The sequence below is a fragment of the Alexandromys fortis genome, unplaced genomic scaffold, assembly GCF_014885135.2.
Source record: "Alexandromys fortis isolate MF-2015 unplaced genomic scaffold, M_Fortis_MF-2015_v1.1 scaffold_147, whole genome shotgun sequence".
Taxonomy (NCBI): domain Eukaryota; kingdom Metazoa; phylum Chordata; class Mammalia; order Rodentia; family Cricetidae; genus Alexandromys; species Alexandromys fortis.
In genome coordinates, this window is record NW_026068029.1 from 3,471,235 (window position 1) to 3,484,092 (window position 12,858).

Sequence of the window (12,858 nt, forward strand, 5' to 3'; positions counted from 1 at the left end):
TACTCAGCAGTAAAAAACAAGGACTTAGTGAGATCCTTTATTAAGTGTGGAATTGAAAAGTTAAAGTGGCTACTTTCTGGCTCAGGCAGCAGAATAGCAGCAGATGACCTTGCAGGTGTAATTTTTAAGAGAAGAAGGGGGAGGTCTCTGTTAGAATGGGCTGGGGTGCAGTGGCAAAGGAAATAGGAGACGAGGAAGAAAGGGAAGGGGCATTTGTCCCAGGGGTACAAAGGACTACCTCTGGATAGAGGAGACAGATGCGGCACACAGACAAATGGCAGTTTGTAAACTCTGTGTTAGGATGAGGTGTTTAATTTTAATTGGAAATGTTAATTAGGTGAGCCAAAGGGCCTTCTGATTGCTGGACATTGGTAGTCAGCCTCAGGAGGAAGAAGTGGCCAAATAAGGGAACAGACTTTGGGTGGCTAGCTTTAGGAATGTAGTCTAATGGGTTTTAGGAAGGTAGAGGGAATGGGAGAGAAAGGCAAAGCCTGCCAGAGCCACATGAGTGGGCTAGTACCCCTTCACTGATGATGTTGATTTAGAGGTCCTTGTTCTTTTGGTGCCCTTTGCCCCATCTTATACTCTTTCTGCCTCTTCTTTCATGGGGTTCCCTGAGCTTTGATGGGAGGGATCTGAGAAGATGAGATTGTATGAATTTAAAAGCACCTACGTAGCTCAATGTCTGACACATAGTAGGCTCCCTATAGAAAGTAATGTTATGGGGGCCAGAAAGATGGCTTAAAGGTTAAGGACACTGGCTGCTCTTTCAGAGGATTGGTTTCTAGTCCCTCACCCATGTGGTGGTTCACAAAATTCTGTAGCTCAATTCCAAGAGATTTGACATGCTCTTCTGGCTTCCTTTGGCATGAGCACACACAAGGTGCACATGCATACATGTAGGCCAAACACCCATATGCCTAACATTTTGAAAAAATATTTCTGTGGGTCAAAATGAGAACTGCTGCTACTAAGAGTAGCATCTCTGGGGTACAAAGTACTCTAGGAGGAGATCCTGGTTACTTACCTGCATAATTCTGTGTGGTTGGTGAGTATCCTGAATCAGGATAAGGGAGGGTAATGGTTATGAGCATGAACCCAGGAATGCTTAAAGTGAAATTCCCATCTTTCTATTACTACTGTGGGACCCGAGGCAGATTATGTATCTTCCTGTGCCTCAATTTCATTATCTGAAAAATGAATAATAGTAATCTTTCCCATACAGGATTGTCATAAGGATCAAATAACATGTTCAAAGCCTGCACTGGCACATAAACACAAACATAAGCATTAGCAATGATATCTTCAATTTGTACTTATGACAGTGGTGGTTTTTTTCTGGTCTGAAAAAGCCAAAGTCATGATGAATTAATGCATGCAGTATCCAGGTCCCTAAAATTGATTTAAAAGGCTATATAGATGGAACTGTCCCAAGCCATAATCCAATCAGGTAGCATCCAGAGCTTGCTTGAAATACTTAGTTGATCAGGTTTTGTTGGCAGTCTGCTGCTGTCCAAATTGAGAGTCCCAGACTTCAGGCTTCACAGAATGCAGTATCTTTTGTGAAAATAAAAAAGATATCAAACAGGATACATTTCTCCAGGGGCTCAATTGCAGCCACCAGGTACCAAGCTTTTAAAGCACTCTTGTGAAGAAATGGTTTTCATCTGACTTATTGCCAGAACATATTGAAATTATACCTAAGCATTTCAAAAAGTTTAAAAAGCCAATGTGAAAAAAAGTCAAAATACACAAAGCAAAAACCCATTTGTGTTCAGAAACTGATAGAGAAAAATGAATAAAGCCCAACCAGAAAAGATGCTAAAGCATGATGCGATTGTAAACCATGCCACGGAGGTTAATAGAAAAATGACTGAACTCTCATGAATACACAATGGTACTGTGTTTTCAATTTTAATAAACACATAGATAAGGACTACTAGAGAGCCTATGAGCAGTTTACACTAGTGCGAGCTCTGAGTGTAAGAGGTTGTTGGAAATGAAAAGCAGTTTGCTCAGTTTGACCCACGTAAAGATATGATTCATCAGGCACAAAAGGGAAGAGAAGAGCGATTAGGAGATGGTTCAGATGGAGGTCAGGGAGAAAGGGTGCAAACTATGGTTGAGCTCATATGGAGCTAAGAAGAAATGAAAAGAATCGAGAGGCAAATGTGAAACAGAACTAGAGAATATTATTTCCCTCTGAGAATGACACGGTAAATTGAGATACTGTGCAATGCATTTCTGAACAACTGTTTTTCTGTAGTCTTTGTTAAAAGTGGTAAGAAATGAACTACCATTAATTTGAAATGATATCAGTGTGCAGGAAAGCCTGGTGGTTCGGCTGTGAGGGGAAGTGAGTGTCAGTGTTCAAATTAGCTATATAAAGTATACATTCTACGTCATTGATGCTTAATGGAAATAGATTGGAAAGTGGGCTTTTACCAGTTTTGAAAAGATCAAAAAACTTACACTGGGTATGTCAGTCAGAGGAAATAAGTTGGGAGGTGGGGGAAAAAAGAAAGTTGAAGTAAACTAGAAATTAAGAACTTCAGGCTTTTGTCTGCTCTAGCTAGGGTGTCTTCTCCCCTGTCTTGTCTAGTCTCGTCTTGTTTTGCCTCTCCTCTCCTTTCCTCTCCCCTCCACTCTGTTCTTCTTCTCTTCCTTCCCTTTTCCTCCCCTCTTCTCCTCACCTTATCTCTCATATAGTAGATTCCATCTGGAGTGTTCTACTGGCCAGAGCAGGCTTGAGTACCATTTTCTCACCTTAGCATAGAGGTAGGGCATGTGGTTATGGTGTGTTGATTGAGGCTCTTGGTCACCATTACATGGCTACTTGTGGGGAATTTCTATGGTATTTTATATGTGTGGATGGTTAAACATTTTGTGCATACCCTGTATATATGTGTATAGATATGCAAATTCCCACTGTGTGTGTATGCGTGTGTGCACAGCCTCTCATTCATCTAAGTGCATGTCTCTTGTATATTGTCTATTATAAGGGAAAATGAAAATTCAAATTGTGAATTTCATTAAGCATACAGAAATTTCTTTGGGGACCTAACATAAAATCTTACAGGTATTTGGGCATATCTCTGGGCATCCTTAAAAAAGATTTGAGTTAAATAGGAGCTCTCTACTGCTCTTCGCATATGCAGTATCTTATAAACATAGCTTTACTTCTTCTACAAAGAAGCTGAACACATTTCCTTGTTATATCTGCTTTGTACATTCTTCACCTAAGTTGAGTAGAGGAGAGGAAGGCAGTGATAACTTTATTCTTCCACTTCATCTGTGGCAATTGGTACATTAGGGTAGCATATCCAAGAAAAGAAATCTAGGATCCATGAATTTTGTAATCCGTGCACCTGTTCCAACAAAATGACATGAGAACCCAAACTATCTCCACAAAGGTTACTCAATTGAAAGGTCAAAATGGAATTTATTGAAAGTCATTATCAACTTGAACTAGATTTCTTTTAGTAATTGAAAGGACAAGCGATGTTTGACCCCGATCTGTCCCTTGTAGAGCTTTAAAAATTGTTAAGAGTATATGTGCATATTCATTTTTGCTTCTGTCGGTACAAGAAACAAAACTTTCCCAATTGTTGCTGGACTTCAAGTTTTTCTCATAAATACAGTTTTTGAAAGGTATTAAATTATCAAAGTATCAGAGGGCAGAACATTTTGGAGACAGAGGAAAGGAACAAAAAGCACCCACAGTAGTGGTACTTCAACATAATACTTCTGTTAGAGATGTTGTTCCCATTTCTCTACAGCAGTCATTCATGTCAGCACATAAGTTTTTACTTTCCTTAACAGTTAACCTTTTGTGTTGTCACTGTCTCCCATAAATGTTTATCACTGTCTCCCATAAATGTTTATCAACGTTGTTTTAGCAGCTATATAGTATTGTACCAAGAAGGGTGCATTAGGACTCGGTTACTGCTTCCACACAAGTACCAATTCTTACCTTCTCTTTGTTACTCTCTCTCTCTCTCTCTCTCTCTCTCTCTCTCTCTCTCTCTCTCTCTCTCTCTCTCTTAAATATTTAGGTTTTCCTATTATGGCCAAAGAAGGTGACACTAAATGAGAAGCCAAATTTTTTAGACTGTGTAGCCTTATCTTATTCTACACTCTCTAGTTTATGCCCATTGGGTGACAATACTAATGATGGTCCACTATCTACACTCAAATACCTGTCTCAAAGGAAAAAAAACATGCAAGATGTGTTCTTATGAATTACATATCATATATATTTTATGTATATGAAAAAACTTCATTACTTGTGGTTCTATTAAATTAGTGGAGTAGATCAATTGAGCCTGTTTAAGAAGTGATAGATATTCTCAGTTTAGGAACTGAAACAGTACAAAATTATTATTTTAAAGGTAGACAAGTTATGGTGGTGAATTGTTGTGACCTTGAGTTCTACTCCACTTGTCATTTGCTCCTTTTCATGGGTATAGTAGCTTTGCTTACTCTATGTTTAGATTTGAACCCTTCTTTCCACTTCCGGGAGGGGGGCTCACTATATAAATTATGTAGGCTTATAAGTCCCAATCCTCCTATTGGGATGTTGTGATTACAGGTGTATGCAGCCACTCACGCAGTTTGCCATCTTCTTCGAGAAGTTAGGGAATAGTTTTCTCTCTCAAGTCTCTGAACTAATTTAGATGTCAACCTTTGGCTTTGTATATGTAACTGAAAAGTACTGATATTAGCAAGCTCATCTAATGAAAAAAAACTGACTCCATTGATATGACAAAAATAGGTAATATTTGTTAAGGACATTCCTCTACAGAATTTCTTAGTTTTCTGAAATAAAGAACATATCTGAATTTTCTACTAGTTATAATAGTTATAATCATATTCTGATATGTTTATAAAAGATATGTCCTGTTGGCCCAGATATATCCCTATGGCCCAGAGATGTCTTAGGATTGTGAGCTAAAATTAATTTCTAAAACATGTTTTCTAATCTTTTTTTTTTTGGCTAAAAGAACATCTATCTTACAATGGAACCAATTCTAGTGTTTCTATTATGAAACATTTCTGCCATTGGTACATTATGTAAAATATGCTAAGGATTAATCTTCAACAGATATTACCACTTTATACATGTATACACATATCTTACTTTATTACTATTTTAGAGAGATGGGGATAGTCCTATTGTGTTGCCCTGGTTGGCCTTATAGTTCTAGGCTCAAGTAATCCTTTGGCTTGAGCAATCTAGGTACATGGATAAAAGGTGTGTTCCACTGTCTGGCATATACACAAATGTTCAATCAAAATATAGGTGCATTTTAAGTTCTCTGTATTATGTTTTCTGATTTAATTTCCTTTTTTCATGTATAGCTCCTTCAAAATATAAACATTATCTTGAATTTAGTTTTATTTATACAAGCTTTTGCTACATGAGCATGTGCATAAAGACACACTGAGAAGTGTCTTTAGTATACATTTTTAATTTAATTTTTATATGAAATACATTTCAATCATGATACAATATATTTCAATTCCCCATCTCCTCCCACAACCTTCCCACCTTCTGGTATTTTCCCATGAAAACCTTAAATTCTCTCATACGTATGACTTGCATTATTCACCTTGGTTTTGAGACGATTTCACATTCATGCCCACAGAGCATTCATTTAGCCTTCTGTATTGCTTCCAATTATACAACCATGCTGTGCTTTCTTTATCAACCCTGTCTTCCCTGCCTAAGTAGTTTCAAGAAAGGACAATTTAAAGCCACTGCCTTCATTTTTTTTTTTTTTTGGCCAAGCAGAACGACACAGTTGTCAGTAATCCATAATTTCATTCCCATTGTTCTCAGTGTGTTTTGTCCCTGGCTTCATAGTTTTGCTTCTCCGTCTGAGAATTGAATATTGTTAGCATGATTCATTAAGATTTATTTATTCTAAGACACAATGTTTGGAATCAGCTAAATGTGACTAGATATTAGCCAACAACCATCTTCCCTATTAAAGTGCTCACCATCATATTGAATACGTACATTTATGTTTATAACCCAATGCTTGTGAGTTTCATACACGATCACTCGCTGCATTTTTCTTTTGCTTTAGAAGAAGCTGTGGTTTCGATTTAGCAGTCAAGAGCATTTGCTGTCCTTACAGATGACCTGGGTTTGGTTCCCAGCACCCACATTGGGTGAATCATAACGACCTGTAACTCCAGTCCCAAGGGATCTGGAGCCCTCTGCTGCCTTTGTGGGACCTGCATACATGTGGTGCACACATATACCTACACACTCCCAGGCACACACAATACATACAAAAAGTAATAAAGAATGTGGTTTAAAGTTATCAAAAGACTAATAGCTACTAAGAAATTACATTTGGGTTTTAAATTCAGTTAAGTTTTTTTTTAATTGAGTAACTTTAGAATGTTTCTTTTTCAGTCTTTTTAAAGAATTGGAATTGTGCTGGTGTTTAGTCAGCATTGTGTCCAGTTAAAGATGAGGCTCCCAACTGATGACCACACAATAGACATATGGTCAGCAGTTATTGAACTTAGTGGGTTAAAAAAAGAATCAATGAAGTTGGGAGGAAGATGGAAAATATGTCAAAGTGATGGAGTGAACTTAAGGGAGGAAGTAGTGGATAGATATGACCAAGGTACATTATATAAATGATAAGATTTTTTGAAAAAATATACATTTGCACTTCAATGTCCTTTTGTGAATTCAGCCTTCTCCTAATGTCCTTAGCACTGCACAATAGGTCGTCAGTAGGAGGACAGCGTATTATTAAAAGGGTCTAGAGAGGATCATGTTAAGGATTTGGTAAGCCAAACCTGACGTGCTTTCTCTTATTGAAATGTGGGAAGAACAGACATAGAAGGAAAAGTGGGGAGGGGAGAGAAATAAGTCTTGGTAGTAGGATGAGAAAATATGATCAAAATACTTTATATACGTGTAAGATAATGCCAGTGAATCCTACTCTTTTGTGCAATTATAATAGCCCAGTAAAAAAAAATAATGAGCACTTTTAAAAAAAGAATTTACTCTTGGTTGTTTACTTACTCACATGTTTTTCTTATTAACGGAGTTACATATTTCTTTTCCATTTCAACTTCTTATGCCAGTAAGAGATTTCAGAAGCCAAGTTTTCAAGACCACTACAAACTCTTGCTTTTATTGTAATACAAGCGTCACTATTATATGTGGGTGAAGCAGCGCCAGCTTCAGATGCAATGCAGTAGAACTGAAATTGTTTATTACTCGCTTTCCAGAAAAAAGGAACTAGATAACCCATTATCTTAGCAGACAACATTGTTGTGAGTCCTTAATTTCCTGCAGTTCCATGCAGTCTATAATCTGTGATTTGCCTCTGTAATTTTGGTTTTTTAGCAATTAGAGCCTTTTTTCATGTTAATAGATAAATCTTGTTAATAATTAAATTATTTAGGTGCCTCCATTGTACTCAGGGTGGAAAATAGGTCTGTGAATTACTTCCATTTTTCCTTTATGAGCAAATGCCAATTACCGTAAATTGGATTTTAGCATTTGACCAAATCATCATCTATAAGCTAAATGAGGTTTCAGATGAATACCCAGAATGTGATTAGAAGAATCTCATGTGACAAATAAATAAAGCACACATTTTAGAAAGGATCAAGAACTCGTGAGCCAAGAAATTTCAGCTCTAAGATGATATGTTTAGCAAAGGGTAAAGTGGGATTTTCAATTATAAAGTAAACGGAACGCAGTAAACAACTGAAGCTTCTCTTGTTTTCTTCCCTGTGATCCAGAAATGACCACATTGATTTTTGAGCTTTTTATGTTAAAAGAAAATTACTGAGATTAAATTTCATGGCTTTGTGAGCCCTGAGTTATGGCTGAGTGATGTTCTGAGGGCCCTAGCTTCTCTTCTCTTTGCTCCTCGGTGGGCTGAAGTCTATTTTTAAATCGTCTCTTATCTGCATTTCGAACAATAATGATGTGGTTTGTTTTATGCAGATGAAATTTTCAGAATCGGACTACTTTGGCAATGTGCTGCAAACCCGCAAATATTTAGCCCAGTCTGATTTCTTCTGGCTCAGAAAAGCTGTTCCCAAAACAGAGTGAGTATTTCAAAAAAGTGAAATCGATAAATACATTGGTGGGAAGTGGGATCTCTTTAGATTAAACTCTGTAATTCTCCTCAACTCAGAGTAGCCAGCTTGACAGTTATTTTGTTTTAGCAAAATTTGTGTCATGGATTTCCAGCTCTCTTTTCTAATATTACGTGGTACAGATCTTTCATCTGTTACAGACCTCCCGGTCTCAGCATCAACACATATCAGAAGAATTCTCATTAGGAGGCAAACACTGAAGCTATTTCTAGCTGTAGTTATAAATACGTATATAGATAATATTTCTACATACATCTCTCTGCATTTTCATATGCAGGCAGAAACGTTTGAAGAGCTTGAAGAACAAACACTTTAATATGATTAGATATGTAGAAGAGTTTGTATAATTAAGAAACAACTGGAATAGTGGTTCTTAAGCTGTGGGTAACAACTCCCAGGGGTCTAATGACTCTTTCACAGGGGTCACCTAAGACTATCAGAAAACACAGGTATTTACATTATGATTAATAACAGTAGCAATATTACAGTTATGAAGTAGCAAGGAATAGAGTTATGGCTGGGGGTTACTGTATTATAGGGTTGCAACAACAGGAAGGTTGAGAAACTGAACTAAAAGATGCTCACTCACTGAGGTAGTCCATGTCAGAGAACTGAAAACTATCATTTTGATCCAGTAACAGTTATGAATTATTTATCTTTTTCCTATCAGCAGAAAAGAAAATATCCTTACAAACTTTTCAACCCATGTTAAGCTAGCCACTGCACCTTGCTTTAGGAAAGAAAAGATTGTTGATCTTAATAGTGTTGATGATGGTGAAAGCAGCTGACAATTGCTGTGCATTTACACTATTATAAGAGGTGCTTTTGAATTTACGTGTGTATCTGCATGGTATGTGTGTGCGCGCGCGTTTGTGTGTATGTATGTGTGTGTAGCATTTGTGCTTATGCATGTTCCCAAGGAGACCAGAGAAGGACATCAGAGAGCTTCCTCTACCATTACCCACCTTAGTTTTTGAGGTATGTCTTTCATTGAATTTACCACTATTTCTTTTGCAGCTAGGCTGGCTAGCCAGTAAGCTTCTGGGACCCACCTGTTTGCCCCTCCCCAATGGTGGGTTGCTGGCATGTGTGGCCTGACTTTCATGCTGGGGCTAAGGATCTGAATTCGGGCCATGCGTCTTTGATAAGCAGTGCTCTTACCCATTGACCATCTCCCCACTATATGCTTTACAATTCTTAATTGATTTCATCATGCCAGTTCTGGGAGGTATAGGTACTATATCCTTATTTTACAAAACTTTTGCTGTAGTTCACATTTCCAATGCTTTAAAAATGTTCTTTAGATCAGATAAGTTCTGTTTTTATGCTCTCAACTGCAGTTTATTTTAAAAATCATTTTCTATTTCTGTTATTTATTTGTAGCCATTGTTACCATCTTACTATTAATTCTTTGAATATAGCTTAATTCTTTGAACCACATTCGAATGGCCACTTTCAAATCCTTCCTAAATCTATTATCTGAATTAACTCAGAGTAATTTTCTAATGATTCATCCTCTTCCCATTTTTCTTTCCTGTAGTTTTTTTTTTTTGTTGTTGAAAAAGGACATTTTAGATACTATAATGTATCAAGTTTGGATGATAATTTACTTTTCTGAGATTTTTCCTGCAGATTTGCTGTAGACACTGTGGAATGTGTCTCTCTGGACATATGTGACTATAGATCCCTGTGTCTAGGCTTCAGCCCTTTATTTTATCTTTTAGATTCACTTATTGGTGATTATCCCAATGCATACAAGCTCATGTACAGACCAAGAGGCAGGGCAGACCTAGTGCTCCGGCCTTTGAGTAGTTCAAGTGCTTTCAAAGTCAGGCATGTCTCTGGCTTCCTTGGGGTTTGCTTTCTAACAACAGGCTTTCTGTGGTCTCCCACACTCCAGACCTAGTATTGTTATCATCATTATTCATTTTCCAGTTTCAGGATCTCCTCTTTGAAATTTCTGACTGGATTTTCCTTCTTCTTCTTCTTCTTCTTCTTCTTCTTCTTCTTCTTCTTCTTCTTCTTCTTCTTCTTCTTCTTCTTCTTCTTCTTCTTCTTCTTCTTCTTCTTCTTCTTCTAGTTTTAGCTGAGAGAGCTGCATTTTCAGCTGGCCCTTTCTTGGAGAAAGTGAATTTCCTATTGCACGGGGAGGGAGGGTCAGGAGCAGTCCCAGGAACATGCCCACCTAATTCTGCTCTATTTATTCCCCAGTTCTATCAGTCTCTTCAGATTGAAGTATTTTCAGTTTATTGCTCATTTTGGCCAATTGTCAGAGATCTAAATTGGATGCTTGTTGACTATTGTGTCCAGTTTTTTTGCTTGATTCCTTTGGAAAGGAATTTTCAGCTTTATTTGTGCTATCATCCCTCAAAAGCTGAGTCGGTGGACTAGCTTTTAAAATTTGTCAATAGTCTAGTTTCCATGATGTCAGCGGGATTCTTTTTTTTTTTTAAGATCTATTTTATTTATTATGTATACAACATTTTGCCTGCCTGTCTGCCCATACGCCAGAAGAGGGCTCCAGATCTCATTACAGATGGTTGTGAGCCACCATATGGTTACTGGGACTTGAACTCGGCCATCTCTCCATCCCTGTAGGTGGGACTCTTTATACCATCTTGGACTCTTTGTTTCTGTTCAACACCCTTCTTTCTTCTGGCTTCCAGAAACACTAGACCCTTGTAGCCTTTCTTCCTTCAAGCTGTGGATATGACCCACCATCTCCGTTTGATGTTCTTATATGCCCAGTCTTGACTCTGTCTGTCAGACTTCCATGGAATACAGATGTACAATTGTTTTTTCAGATGTTAACTTTAAGGAGAAAGCCTAAAGCTTACCCAGTCCTTTATGTATTCCTGACTTTAGTCAAAAGTACAAAGGAAAATGACAGCTGGTTTTACAACTCCTTGCTAATGGCAGATGATAATCTATAACCAACTACTCTACTGTCCTTGGCTCTCACTCTTCTCATACTAATTTTCAGCTTGTCTATTCCATTCCATTCTCAATCTAAATTATTCATAAGCATTCTAGATTTAAGGCTGTAAAATCTGATGACTCAAAGCTGATGACTTTAGCAAAGAATTTTCAATATCTCTATGACTATCTTCATGTAGTAGCATAGTCATAGGTCTAGGCAAGTCATCCTAACCTTTTAAATCTAATTAATAACTGTTCAAACTTTTAAAAAAATTTTTATATTTGAAATTATAATATAATTACATCATTTTCCCACTCCAAGCCCTACCATATACCTGGCCTTGTTCTCTTTAAAATTCCTGCTCTCTTTTTTCATGAATTGTTGTTACATACATACATGTATACGAATATACATCTATATTCTTTAATATAACCCACTCACTTTGTATATTACTTGTATGGATGTTTTCAGGGCTGACCATTTGGTATTGAATAACCAGTTGCTCTCCTCTGGGAAAGACTCATTTCTGCCTAAAACTGTTATCATTCCTTAGCTGCCTATAGTTATTTGTGCAGGTTGAGGCCTCATGGTCTTTTCCCCTTTCACCTTGGCATGTTTGGTGTTGTCCTGTTTCAGGCCATGTTCAGATCATGTTTAGGCAGTCATGTTGATGAGATTTTATCTTCTGTACTAGGAGGTACAGTCTTACAGCAAACTACCCAGTCCCCTCGTTCCCATAATCTTTCTGTTTCCTCTTCTGCAGTGTTCCCTGAGCTTCAGGTGTAAGAAGCATGTCATAGATTGTGATTGGGTTCCACAACTCTGCATTTTGATTGGCTCTGATTTTCTATAGTGTTCTCCATCTTTTACAAAGTTTTCTTGATGAAGAAGGGATAAAAACTATACTTATTTTGATGTATGATACCAATTAGTTCTGAAGTTTCTCTTTATTTTTCTTCAGATGACTTACCTATTGTTCAAATTAGGGTGTTGAAATCACCAACTATTATTGGATTGATGTTTATCTAGGTCTTTAATTCCAGTAGTAGATAATTTTAGTGAAATTGTACACACCTGAGTTTGGTACATATATATTTAGGATAGCAATGTTTTCTTGGTTAACTGTTTCCCTTAGAATAAACCGTTTTTTAAAAAAAATCTCTTTGAGTTACTTTTAGTTTGAGGTCTTTTTTTGGCAGATATTAAGATAATGATGCCTTATTGCTTCCTGGTTCCATTTGATTAGAGTATTTTTGTTCATCTTTTTAAAATTAAGGTGTGTTTCTTGTAGACAGTAAGTAGATGGATTTTGTTTCTTTATCCATTCAGTCAGTCTCTGTCTTTTAATTACAAAATGGAGGCCATTGATATTTAAAGTTATTATTGAAATACATGTGTTAATTGCAGTCATTATATTGTTGATTTTTGATATTCTCTGTGTTCTCAATGGTACTTTGTATTTTAATAATTATGGCTTTTTATTTTGTTCCACAGTTTCTATTATGCTCATTTCTTTCTTCAACCTAAAATTTTGCTTTCTGTATTTTCTTTAGGTATGTTTTATTTACTATAAAAATTTAAGGTTGTTTATATCCCGAAACATGTTTCATTCTCATTCAGTTATGGTGGGTAATTTTGCTGGGAATATTAGTCTAGGCTGGCTGCCCTCATCTTTTAGGACTTGGAACATATTTCTCCATATTCTTCTGGCTTTCAAAATTTTTGTTGAGAAATTGGCTGTTATTTTGGTGGGTTTTTCTCCATTTGTAACTTGTATTTGTTCTCTTGCAGCTTTC

General features: G+C 36.9%; 1 protein-coding gene across 1 annotated transcript in view; it reads left to right on the forward strand.

Annotated features, from left to right (window-relative positions):
- Phex (phosphate regulating endopeptidase X-linked) overlaps positions 1 to 12,858 on the forward strand; it is a 200,527-nt gene that overhangs the window by 132,832 nt on the left and 54,837 nt on the right. The window contains exon 14 of the mRNA XM_050164389.1: positions 7,988 to 8,091. Within this exon, the coding sequence (XP_050020346.1) occupies positions 7,988 to 8,091 (104 nt within the window). The remainder of the gene's footprint in view (positions 1 to 7,987; positions 8,092 to 12,858) is intronic.